At 38.4% G+C, this 13008-nt stretch overlaps 3 protein-coding genes across 3 annotated transcripts; all 3 read left to right on the forward strand.

Moving 5' to 3' along the window:
* Window positions 228–1948, forward strand: LOC104702263 (isoflavone reductase homolog P3). Its single transcript, XM_010418096.1, has 5 exons — window positions 228–507; window positions 589–723; window positions 905–1148; window positions 1243–1446; window positions 1540–1948. Exons 1-5 carry the CDS (start codon window positions 322–324, stop codon window positions 1704–1706), a joined length of 936 nt encoding a protein of 311 aa, XP_010416398.1. The 5' UTR covers window positions 228–321; the 3' UTR covers window positions 1707–1948.
* Window positions 2036–8554, forward strand: LOC104702264 (isoflavone reductase homolog P3-like). Its single transcript, XM_010418097.2, has 5 exons — window positions 2036–2351; window positions 2445–2579; window positions 7639–7882; window positions 7964–8167; window positions 8259–8554. The coding sequence occupies exons 1-5, from the start codon at window positions 2175–2177 to the stop codon at window positions 8423–8425; spliced, it is 927 nt and encodes a 308-aa protein (XP_010416399.1). The 5' UTR covers window positions 2036–2174; the 3' UTR covers window positions 8426–8554.
* LOC104702266 (isoflavone reductase homolog P3-like) lies at window positions 8748–10540 on the forward strand. Its single transcript, XM_010418098.2, has 5 exons — window positions 8748–9005; window positions 9096–9221; window positions 9319–9604; window positions 9684–9887; window positions 10006–10540. Exons 1-5 carry the CDS (start codon window positions 8820–8822, stop codon window positions 10161–10163), a joined length of 960 nt encoding a protein of 319 aa, XP_010416400.1. The 5' UTR covers window positions 8748–8819; the 3' UTR covers window positions 10164–10540.

Raw genomic sequence — 13008 nt, forward strand, 5'->3', positions numbered from 1 at the left:
GGGGGTGGGGGCTAAGGGCTGGTGTTAGTTGAATGGTTATAAAACGGTATGGTTTATGGTATTATTTTGGTTCATCAAGGGAATTACAGTAGTTACTAATACGATTTTAATTAGAGTTTTTGATGTGGAGACACTAACAAGAAATAAATCTTAGAATTGAAGTAAGGTTCGGTAAGGCTATTATCGTAAATCAATCAACCACTGGTCTGGTCCATAAATTGGCTGCCAAAGCCATTTCCTTCACTCACATTTCCACCAAATCATTCTATTACCACTCAAAACGCACGCACTCCTATCATCATCACCTTTTGAAATTAAAACATGGCGACGGAGAAAAGCAAGATTCTGGTGATCGGAGGAACTGGTTACATCGGGAAATTCATAGTAGAAGCGAGTGCCAAAGCCGGCCACACCACATTCGCTCTAGTTAGAGAAGCAACTCTCTCCGATCCCGTCAAGGGCAAAACCGTTCAGAGTTTCAAAGATATCGGTGTCACAATACTACAGGTTATTCTTCAAATCTAATTTTCTTTTATTATTACTACGTTTTATAACCATAACTTAATTATAATTTGACTTGGTGGTCAGGGAGATTTGAATAATCATGAGAGTTTAGTGAAGGCCATTAAACAAGCCGATGTGGTGATATCAACCGTTGGGAGCATGCAAATCTTGGATCAAACCAAGATCATTTCCGCCATTAAAGAAGCCGGTAACGTCAAGGTTTGTTGTTTATATATACAATAAATATAATTTCTAATTAGTCTATTGGTTTGTGTTTGTGTTTGTGTTAGTGTTGTCGCTCTATCACCACCTGAATTTAAACCCTCAGAAAAGAGTAGTTATTGAGAAATTCATTTGTACATATATATATAGTCTCATATTGGATTTGTGTTATGTGCAGAGATTCTTGCCGTCTGAGTTTGGGGTGGATGTGGACAGGACCAGCGCGGTTGAGCCCGCAAAATCAGCTTTTGCAGGGAAAATACAGATCAGGAGAGCCGTTGAAGCTGAAGGAATACCATACACTTATGCTGTGGCCGGTTGCTTTGCCGGTTACTTCCTACCTACATTGGTTCAGTTCGAGCCTGGTCTCACTTCTCCTCCTAGAGACAAAGTCACCATTTTAGGCGACGGAAATGCCAAAGGTCTTTTTTTTCAGAATCTAAATTTTAATGCGCTTTATATATATAGTAAACTGTATACATGCATCTAGCTAATATTGTCTCGACTACTTGGCAGCTGTGATCAACAAGGAGGAAGATATCGCTGCTTACACGATCAAGGCAGTGGATGATCAGAAGACTCTGAACAAAATCCTTTACGTTAAGCCTCCTAACAATATCTTATCGATGAACGAAATGGTCACGTTGTGGGAGAAAAAGATTGGCAAGTCTCTTGAGAAGACTCACATCCCAGATGAGCAAATCCTTAAAAGCATCCAAGGTTTCGAAACCAAGAGATGTTTTTAGATTCTTTAATATATCACTGCCTTTTTTCATTAGCTGAACCAAAACTTTTTTTTTTTTTTTTTGGCAGAGTCTCCGGTTCCCTTCAATATTATGTTGTCGATAAACCACGCAGTGTTCGTGAAAGGAGACCAGACCAATTTCACCATAGAGCCTTCGTTTGGTGTGGAAGCCTCTGAGCTTTACCCTGATGTCAAGTACACAAGTATTGATGAGTATCTCAGTTATTTTGTTTGAGGAAGTTCATAAAAGATTAAACACTTATAATTACCACCACGATGCTAGTTTCATGTTTGTATCAATAAAAATGATTCTTGTGATGATGTGTGTGACTCGTCACACAGTGCTTTACCTCTATGTGTGTGTGTGACTCTTCACATAGTGACTCGTCACAAAGGATACATACTTGTTTATTGTGTAATTCATACCTATTATCAACACGTGTAAACCACTAAGAATATATTCTCTACTTCAAATCAGTTTTTTATATCCAAAATCAAATATTTTTACTAAAAAGTTCAATGGCGTGAGCTATAAATATTATCAAAGGTGGTTGCGATAAACAATAAATAAAGAAATAAATATCTTAGGGTATCATCGGAAATTAATGAACCTAGTCCATAAATTGCTCTCACATCTCAAATCAATCTAGCACTCAATCAGTACACACAGTCATTATCGTAAAGGTCTCACAAACACTAAAACATGGCGTCAAAGATTCTGGTGATCGGAGGGACTGGTCACATCGGACAACTCATTGTAGAAGCAAGCGTGAAAGCCCGGCACTCCACGTTGGCTCTTGTTAGAGAAGCAACTCTCTCCGATCCCGTCAAGGGCAAAATCGTCCAGAAATTTAAAGATCTCGGCGTCAAAATACTTCACGTACGTACGCTTTAATCCTTTAATATCTTTCATAAAGATTCCAATAACCATAATCCATAATTTAGTTATTATGTATACCAAACTTGGGATCAGGGGGAGTTGAACGATCACGAGAGCTTAGTGAAGGCCGTTAAACAGGCCGATGTGGTTATATCAACCGTTGGGAGCATGCAAATCTTGGATCAAACCAAGATTGTTTCAGCCATTAAAGAAGCCGGTAACGTCAAGGTCAGATCTTGATTCAACCAACCCGTTACATATATTACTGTAGAATTGGTAGTCGAACTAACTTGATTATATTGAATGTCTCCAACTTGGGTATTTATACAAAATACAAAGAGGTTTTAAGATAAACACAAACAACTAAAACCTAGGCTTATAAGCTTTATCACAATAAATTCTAAGCCTTATCATAATATAGGGAGAGATATCCTCAATACTTCCCCTCATGTTGGAGTGTGTAAGTCATGAACACCTAACTTGGACAAGATATAGTGAAACTGATCCTGTCTCAAAGTCTTAGTGAAAATATCCGCAAGTTGCTCATCAATCTGCACATGTTGCAAAGTAATAACACCGTCACGATAAAAGTCCTGCACAACATGACAATCATTTTCAATGTGCTTAGTACGCTCATGGAAAACAGGATTAGTAGCAATGTGAATCACAACTTTACTATCGCAAAATAGACGAGCAGGTGTAGACAGTTCGACACCCAATACTTTTAACAATTTGCACAACCATTTTATTTCCTTTAAAGCAACAACCATAGACCTGTACTCGGCCTCAGCAGACGAATGGGACACAGTGTCCTGTTTCTTAGTCTTCCAAGAGATAGGAGAAGTACCCAAGAACACCACATAAGCACTGAGAGATCGGCGTGTTAACGGAAAAGAAGACCAATCTGAATCACAATAAACAGTCAGTGTCAGATCTTTATCAGGCTTGAGAAGAATACCCTGGGCATGAACACCTTTGAGGAACCGAACAACACGCAAAGCAGCTTCCGAGTGAGCTGTGCGTGGAGTTTTCATGAACTGAGCCAAGACATGCACCGAGTAACACAACTTAGGACGCGTATGAAGAAGGTACAATAAACGACCAACAAGACGACGGTATGGCTTAGGATCAAGAAGAAGAGGACCATCATCCTTAGCAAGACCATGATTATGTTCAAGCGGTGTAAAAGCAAAACGAGAACCATCCAAAGCATTGTCAGCAACGATATCCAGTGCATATTTTCGTTGAGAAAGAAAAATGCCCTCCAGAGATCGACTAACTTCAATGCCTAAAAAATATTTGAGTTTACCCAAATCTTTCATGGAGAAGCAACGACTCAAATAGTCCATAAACTGCCGAAGCATGCGGCTATGATTTCCACAAATCACAAGATCATCAACATACACTAGGACATGAAATTCAGTACCATCACGAGAATAGGAAAACAAAGAGTAATCATCATACGATTGAACGAAACCGAAACGAAGCAAAGAATCGGAAAGCTTTTTAAACCAACAACGCAGAGCCTACTTTAAACCATAAAGAGACTTCCGAAGACGACAGACTTTACCAGGATGAATGTGACGAAAACCTGGAGGAAGCTTCATATAAACTTCTTCATCAAGGTCACCATGAAGGAAGGCGTTATTAACATCCATCTGATGCACCTCCCATTGATTAGCAGCTACCAAACGCAAAAGAGTCCAAACTGTGGTCATACGAACAACCGGAGCAAATGTTTCATGATAATCTTCACCTTCAACTTGATTATTACTAAGAGCCACCAAGCGAGCCTTATAACGTTCTATCGAGCCATCCGCATTATACTTAATTTTGTAAACCCATTGACAACCAATAGCAACCTTGGTGGGAGGCAAATCAACAACATCCCAAGTTCGATGAATTTCAAGAGCATCCACCTCCTTCGTCATAGCATTAGTCCAAATTTTGAACCGAGCAGTGAACCGAAGGGAGGAAGACTGAGAGGAAGCAGTGACAAGAGCGTGAGCGTGAACGAGTGTACTAACAACATTGTAGAGAACATATTCCTGCAAACGAACTGACAGAGTGGGTTGTCGTGAGCTTTTACGATGCAACGGTGGCGAAGGGAGCAACGAGGAAGCAACTAAATCCGGAGCTGGAACAGGAGTGGGAACAACAACAGGACCAGAATCAACACCACTTGTCGGATTAGTCACAGAAGCCAGAACAGAGGAGTCAACAGCAGGAGAAACGGAGGAGTTGTCACTCGAAGAACCAAGACACCCCCTGTCGAGGATAGATGAGGGTACATAATCACTCCCCCTTTCCACAATAGACTAAACAACAGAAGATGTAGGAGATCCAACCAGTCATGATCAAGAGGAACAGTCGGAGAAGTGACCGGAGTTGGAGCTTGTGCAGCAGAGAAAGGAAAAGAGTCCTCACAGAAGACAACATCACGAGAGACAACAAACTCATTACGCTCCATATCATAAACTTTCCATCCCTTTTTACTGAAGGGATAACCAAGGAAGAAGCACAGACGACTTCGTTCACCAAACTCATATTTGTCACGAGTTACACGATGAGTATAACAAGCACAACCAAAAACACGAAGCTGAGAGTAGTCCGGCTTACAATTATAAAGAATTTCATACGGAGTGCGTCCTTTATGAATGGAAGACGGAGTTCGATTGATCAAATACGCAGCTGTCAAAACTGCCTCACCCCAAAACTTGATTGGCAAAGTAGCCTGAAAAAGCAATGCTTTAGAGACATTAAGTATATTCATGTGTTTACGTTCGACCCTCCCATTTGTTGTGGAGTGCCAACGCAAGAAGTCTGATGTACAATTCTAGTCTCACGAAAATAAGAAGCCAAACACATGAACTCTGTACCGTTATCACTGCGGACAGTCTTGACCGCTTTGTCGATTTGCTTCTTAGCATACATAATGAAATTGGCAAGAACACGTCTCACTTCAGATTTCTCAAGTAACAAGTAAGTCCAAACTGCTCTAGAGTAGTCATCAACAATTGTAAGAAAATAAATTGCACTACAAGAAGAGGGAACATGATATGGACCCCAAACATCACAATGAATTAAAGAGAAACACTTTTGAGTTTTATTAATACTTTCTGGAAAAACTTCTCGAGTTTGTTTGGCACGAAAACAAACATCACACGAGTCAAAACCAACAGCGGAAGAAGATTGAGAAAACAAATGGAGAGAAGAAAGCACTGAAAAACTTGGATGTCCTAAGCGACGATGCCACAAAGCTTTATCAAGAGAAACATTTGCTGAATGTATCTTCGTTGGGACCACATCCGTAAGATAGTACACACCGTCACGCTCTTCACCGCTTCCAATCAGAGTCCTCGAAAAACGGTCCTGAAGAAAACAAATTGTATCAGTGAATGTAGCGAGACACTTGGTTTGTTTTAAAATCTGAGAGACAGAGATCAAGGTGCAGTTTAAGGAAGGAACAAAGAGGACATTCGTCAACGAGACTTTTCCGTAAGAAACAAAACACCCACACTTGTAGCAAACGTGTTGCTACCATTGGCAAAACTAACACGACGGAACAGACACAACATTGGTTAGAAAAGAGAGTCTCCCAGTCATATGGTGAGATGCTCTTATGTCCAAAATAATATCACCAAGTTCAAGCTTACCAGACAATTTGTCGGAACTACCGCTGCCTGATTTTTCTTGAATCATCTGAGTTAAAACCTTCAACTGATCAGATGTAAAAGGAGGAAAAACATAAGAGTTGGAACTAGTCGCATGAGCAGTCACAGATTGCCCACGTCCTCTTCCTCCTCCATTAACCATGGAACCACGACCTCCTCTACCTCGACCAGAAGAACCACGACCACCACTATTACCTTGTGAATTACGATCCATCCACCAATCTGGAAATCCAACAAGTTGCCAACAATCCTTCTGTTCATGTCCGGTGCGGCCACAATGAGTGCAAGAACGTGGCTTCCCAAGAATAGAAACATGTTGATCAAACTGTAGTGAAGAAGAGTCACCACGAGACGACTGCTCATGATTGTCACCGCGAGCCAAAAACCCGACAGCCTCGTGATTTTGTTGTTGAACAAGAGCAGAGGACATTCTCTGTTCTTCACAAATCACTTTTGAGTAAGCCACAACAAGACTAGGGAGAGGATCCATGCCAATGAGTGTGGTGCAGAGACCACCAAACCTTGAATCATCCAAACCCATCACAAACTGATGAAGTTTTTCTTCATCCCTCTGTCACAATCGCGGATAATGTAACCCCACAAGGACAAACAGGACTCACGCGATAATTTTTCAGCTCGTCCCAAAGATTGCACAATCTTCCATAATACTCCATAACAGACTGACCTTCTTGCTTACACGAAGCAAGTTTGGCCTTGATTTGGTGAACATGCACCTTGTTACCAACAGAGAAACGATGTTGCAAATCTTCCCACAAATCTTGTGCGCCAGAAACAAAGGTCACAGTTGCTTTCAATATGGGTTTAATTGACGATCATATCCAACCAATGATCATTGAATTCACCGTTTTCTAGTTTTCAAGATCGGGGCTATCACTAGAAGGCCTGGGAATAGCACCGCTGATGAACCCAATCTTCCGTTTGGCTTGAAGAGCATTCAACATCTCTTCAGACCATTGAATGTAATTATCTTCGGTTAACAGAACCGAAGTAATCATAGCACCGAGATTGTCTGAACTTGACAACGTGTATGGAGTGACAACGGTCTTTGAGTCAGTTTGAGAAACAACGGCACCGGTGGAACCAAGCGGAACAGAAGATTCATCATCACCCATGATTTCTTGCGTGAAACAAAAACAAAGAGAATTTGAAAAAGAACCAAAGAATCGAAACAATCGAAGAACAAGAGAGTTTTTTTTTTTAGACTGATTTAGACTCTGATACCATATAGAATTGGTAGTCCAACTAACTTGATTATATTGAATGTCCCCAACTTGGGTATTTATACAAAATACAAAGAGTTTTTAAGATAAACACAAACAACTAAAACCTAGGCTTATAAGCCTTATCACAATAAACTCTAAGCCTTATCAAGTTATCATAATCTAGGGAGAGATATCCTCAATAATTATGATTAGAATCCGATCTGCATATATATAAGATCGAATTTGTACATCTTTTGGGATGGATATGTAAATATAAATAGAATTCAGTTAGTCTAGTGATTTGTGTGAGTGTTGTTGGTCCGTCACCACCAAATTCAATTAGTCTAGTGATTCAATATAGTCTCATATTGGATATGACGTAATTTGCAGAGATTCTTGCCGTCTGAGTTTGGGATGGACGTGGACAGGTCTAATGCGGTTGAGCCAGCGAAGTCGCCTTTTGCAAGGAAACTACAGACCAGGAGAGCCGTTGAAGCGGAAGGAATACCATACACTTACATTGTCACCAATTACCTTTCCGGTTACTACTTGCCCACATTGGTTCAGTTCGAGTTTAGTCTCACTTCTCCTCCTAGAGACAAAGTCAAAATATTTGGTGATGGAAATGCCAAAGGTTAGTTTCATATATATCCGAAATATTAATGTGCTTTTTTATACAGTTGAATGTAACACGGTCGAATATTTTCGCATGCAGCTGTGTTCAACAAGGAGGAAGATATTGCTGCTTATACGATCAAAACCGTGGATGATCCGAGGACTCTGAATAAAACCCTCTACATTAATCCACCTAACAACACTTTATCCATGAATGAATTAGTCACCTTGTGGGAGAAAAAGATCGGCAAGTCTCTTGAGAAGACTTACTTGTCAGAGGAACAAATCTTTAAAAGCATCCAAGGTTTAGAAAATCAAATCTTGAGGTTCTTTTAGATTCTTTAGTACTGGCTTTTTCATTAGCTGAATAAATAAGTTATATTTCTGTTTTGCAGAGTCTCCGGACCCCTTCAATGTTCTTATGTCTATAAACCACGCTGTGTTTGTGAAGGGAGATCAGACCAATTTCACTATAGAGCCTTCGTTCGGTTTTGAAGCTTCTGAGCTTTACCCTGATGTCAAGTACACAAGTGTTGATGAGTATCTCAGTTATTTTGTTTGAGGTACTTCATAACTTACCACCATGACGCTAGTTTTATGTTTGTATCAATAAAAATGATTCTTGTGATGTGTTGTCACAGTGCTTTACCACAATAATATTATTTCACAAATTCAAATATCTTTGTATGCATTTAATTGGTTTGATATGTACACCTATATAATAATGAATACCGTTTGTGCTAGAATTTATGTAATTTGTATTTTACGAACAAAACATGAGAGTCGAAAACTGTTCACCACATCACATGGGATGTTGAGTGAGGAGGTATTGTCGTAATCAACCCACTAAATACCGTCCATAAATAATTGCCCTGTCGACGCCAAGTCCTTCACTCAAATCCCACAGCATCATTATTCAAATAGTACACATTCGTTAGTCATTTCCACTTTGAAACATGACGACGGAGAAAAGCAAGATTCTGGTGATCGGAGGGACTGGTTACATGGGAGAATTCGTCGTTGAAGCTAGCGCTAAAGCCGGTAACCCAACGTTCGCTCTTGTCCGAGAAGCATCTCTCTCCGATCACGTTAAGGGCAAAACCGTCCAACGCTTCAAAGATCTCGGTGTCACAATACTACACGTATGCATGAACTATCATTTTCTGTATACAAATTCATGAAGTTCATAACCATAACCTTAGTTATGTATGTATGTAACTTGACTTGGTCAGGGAGATTTGAATGATCATGAAAGCTTGGTGAAGGCCATCAAACAGGTCGATGTGGTGATATCAGCCGTAGGGAGCAAGCAAATCTTGGATCAAACCAAGATCATTTCCGCAATCAAAGAAGCCGCGGTAACGTTAAGGTCAGAATTTGATTCATCAGCAAAGCTCGTTACAAATCAATAATTGCAGATAGTCTCATACTAGATATGTAGTCGTTGTTTTCCAGAGATTCTTGCCGGCTGAGTTTGGGGTAGACGTGGAGAGGACCAGTGCCGTCGAGTCGGCAAAGACCTTTTTTGCAAGGAAGGTACAGATTAGGAAAGCCATAGAAGCTGAAAGAATACCATACACTTACATTGTTAGCAATTGCTCTGCTGGTTTTTACTTGCGCACATTAGTCCAGTTCGAGTCTAGTCTCATTTCTCATACCAGAGACAAGGTTATCATCTTTGGCGAAGACAGTGTTCCTCCTAGAGACAAAGTCACCATTTTAGGGGATGGAATTGCCAAAGGTGGAGAATTATATAATGTAATAGAAAAGTAGAATTTAAAAAATTAAAGATTTTTATATAATTTAGATTGTTTTTGCAGTTGTGATCAACAAAGAGGAAGATACTGCTGCTTACAGAATCAGGACAGTGGATGATCCAAGGACTCTGAACAAAACCCTCTACATTAAACCTCCTAAGAACACTTTATCAATGAATGATATGGTAACCTTGTGGGAGAAAAAGATCGGCAAGTCCCTCGAGAAGATTCACATCTCAGAAGAACAAATTCTTAAAAGCATCCAAGGTTAGAAATTCTAATCCGAGCATGATGATCACAAGGGGAGGTTTATTTTATAGATTCTTTATCACCGGTTTTTTCATTGCTATATAAAAAGATATCTTCTTTTTTGCGTTATCTCCAGTTCCCATCGATGTTTTTAAGGCGATAAACCACTCCATATTTGTGAAGGGAGATCAGACCAGTTTCACTATAGAGCCTTCATACGGTGTGGAAGCCTCTGAGCTTTACCCTGATATCAAGTACATCACTGTCGATGAGTATCTCAGTGAATTAGTCTGAGATTATTATTAAAACACCATATTCAGCTCAATGATGACGCTAGTTTCATAATTGTAACAATAAATAACAATTCTCCTAATGGTGAATGATGTGTGTGTGCGCGAGCGAGCATGTATACGAGTGTGTTTGTATTACTACAATGTCAATTTCGGGTTGCTCTGAATCGGTGAAGATGGTGTTTACACCAGAAAAAAGTGGTCAGCTTTTGTGACCTATATAGATAAAGTAGCTAGAGAAGAGTGAGGAAGTCATTTTCTTTATCTTTAGTTCTTCGTACTTCGGTGTTCCTCCAGTTTGGCTTTCTGAACTTTTTAATTGATATATATATATATATATATATAAATTGTTTATAAGAAAAATAAAGATTATTTACGGTATTTCTTACCGACAGTGGCCCGCTTCAAAGATGGTGCTGCAAACGGACTAGAAAGTTTTGTAAAGTATGAGTTCAAATTGAAATAGTTAGAACTTAGAGCAATGCCATATTGTTGGGGTGTCTTTGATTTGTTTAGTAATATAATCAAAAAAAAAAAATTTTAAATCGTAATTTTTGGGAGACACAGCTTTCTGCGGCGATCATTTTGGATCCATAGAGACCCGATACGTGTCATTTTTGTATTGGTTAAGTTTTGTTTTTTGTTTTTAAATCTTTTCTTCGTTTTCTTCTCACTCTTTTTCGACAAAATCAAAACAACAAAATACAAAATCAAAACTTCGTTTTGATCGGTTTCCAGAAACAATAGCTCTTGCCTCGTCGTCTTCTTCTTCCTGCGACTGTATTCATCGAGATCGGTTGATGAATACAGTCGAGAAAGAGATCTCGCCTCGTCGTCTTCTTCTTCGATTCGATCCAAGTCTTCGATCACAACTTCCAAATTAGAAAAGGTATTCGCAATTGCTTATTCTTGATCTCATTGATTCCTTTTTTTTATGGTTCTTTAGCCGAATATGTTTCAATTTTAGGGTTTTGTTCTGTATCTATCTCTCTTGTTTCTTCCTTGTTCGTTTGTGTTTGGGATTCTCGATTGGGTTGTTTGATATTTCATAAATATTCTTGTTTCGTTTAAACTTGGTTACAATTCGGAGATGTGGTACAATAAAGATTGGTTTCTTATGATTGTTAAATTGTTTTCTGAGAGTAGAATTGGATTGTATCTTTCTGATTATTGTGTCAGGAGGCATTAGATGCTGCACAAAAGAGATGGACTACAAGCGATTTCGACGTTGGGAAGCCTCTTGGTAGAGGAAAGTTTGGCCATGTTTATAAAGCAAGAGAGAAGCAGGTTAGTGTGTGTCTCTTTTTACAATCAATGTTATTGTTTTTGAGTTATTCACAGAAAGATTTGTCGGAGATGTTGTTGATTTGATGTCTTTCTTCTTATATGCATATTTGAAACAGAGCAATCACATTGTGGCTTTAAAGGTTCTTTTTAAGACGCAGCTTCAACAGTCACAAGTTGAGCATCAGCTTCGTAGGGAAGTTGAGATTCAGTCTCATCTTCTGAATTGAGTTGAGTTAACCCGCTTCTCTCTTGCTTTTCTAACATGGTTTTGAGTTGACATCACTATGGTTACTTCTACGATCAGGTGTTGTGTTGTGAGAATTTTAAGATTCTTCTTGTTTACATTACAATGTTTGTCTCTGTGATAATAACAGTTTCTCAAATACATTTTTGTTGCAAAACATAGTTTAAATCAGAGACGTCTGCTCCTTGGTGCCACCATCGCTTGTCCTAAAATTGATGCTTTCATCGCTGCTTCTCAAAGAAGGTAAGGTTAAAAAGCTTTTTAAAACTAGAATCCGATTGATTGTTGACATTAATTTCTGGTTTGATTTGTAGTATTGTAGAATGGTAGTAAGCTGTTTGATTTCCGATTGATTGTTGACAGTGATTTCTTGTTTTAAGTCTTGTTTGTAGAATAAAAAGGTATTGATTTATTGTATGGTTATGTTTGAAGTTTTGCTTGAAGTCTTGCTTTGTTGTTGACATTGATAGCTTCTTTTGTCACACTTAAACACAAACGGGTAGGTAGTTGTAAAAGTTAAACACTTATTGTGAATTAGTTCTTAATGCTTGGTAGTTAAGAACTTACTAAATGCTTGGTAGTTAAGCACTTACTAAATGCTTGGTAGTTGTAACACTTAAACACAAAAAAAAACATTTGTAAACCTAACCTTAAAGCTTTACAATAAACCCAACTACCAAACTCTTCCTTCTCCTTCAACGCTTAAATGGTCTTGGAGATTTGCTATTGAGAAATACTTAGGTTCACTCCTAAGGTGAACCTTCTTGTTCACTTCTTTCTTTTCAACCAATCAGAATCTTCTATACATTATCTTGTTTAAAAAAAAAAAAAAATCAAAATTAAATTAAAAAATAATACATATTAAGGAAACAAATTCTGTATAATTTTTTTAAGGAAAGTTAAATATTGGCTTCGTTTAGATTTTACAATTAAAATGAAATGATGTATCGGTATGTGTTTACAAATAAGGTGATTAGGGTTTAGATTTTACAATTCACACAAAATTATATGTTGGTTTGGGTTTACAAATGAAGTGGTTAATGTTTAGATTTTACAATTAAAACGAAATTATATGTCAGTTTGGGTTTACAAATGAAGTGGTTAGAGTTTAGATTTTAAAATTAAAACAAAATTATATGTCGGTTTGGGTTTACAAATGAGATGGTTAGGGTTTAGATTTTATAAGTAGAACGAAATTATATGTCGGTTTGGGTTTACAAATGAGATGGTTAGGTTTAGATTTTACAATTAGAAGGAAATTATATGTCGGTTTGGGTTTACAAATGAGATGGTTAGGGTTTAGGTTTTACAATTAGAA

Source organism: Camelina sativa, chromosome 7, assembly GCF_000633955.1.
Source record: "Camelina sativa cultivar DH55 chromosome 7, Cs, whole genome shotgun sequence".
NCBI classification, from domain to species: Eukaryota; Viridiplantae; Streptophyta; class Magnoliopsida; order Brassicales; family Brassicaceae; genus Camelina; species Camelina sativa.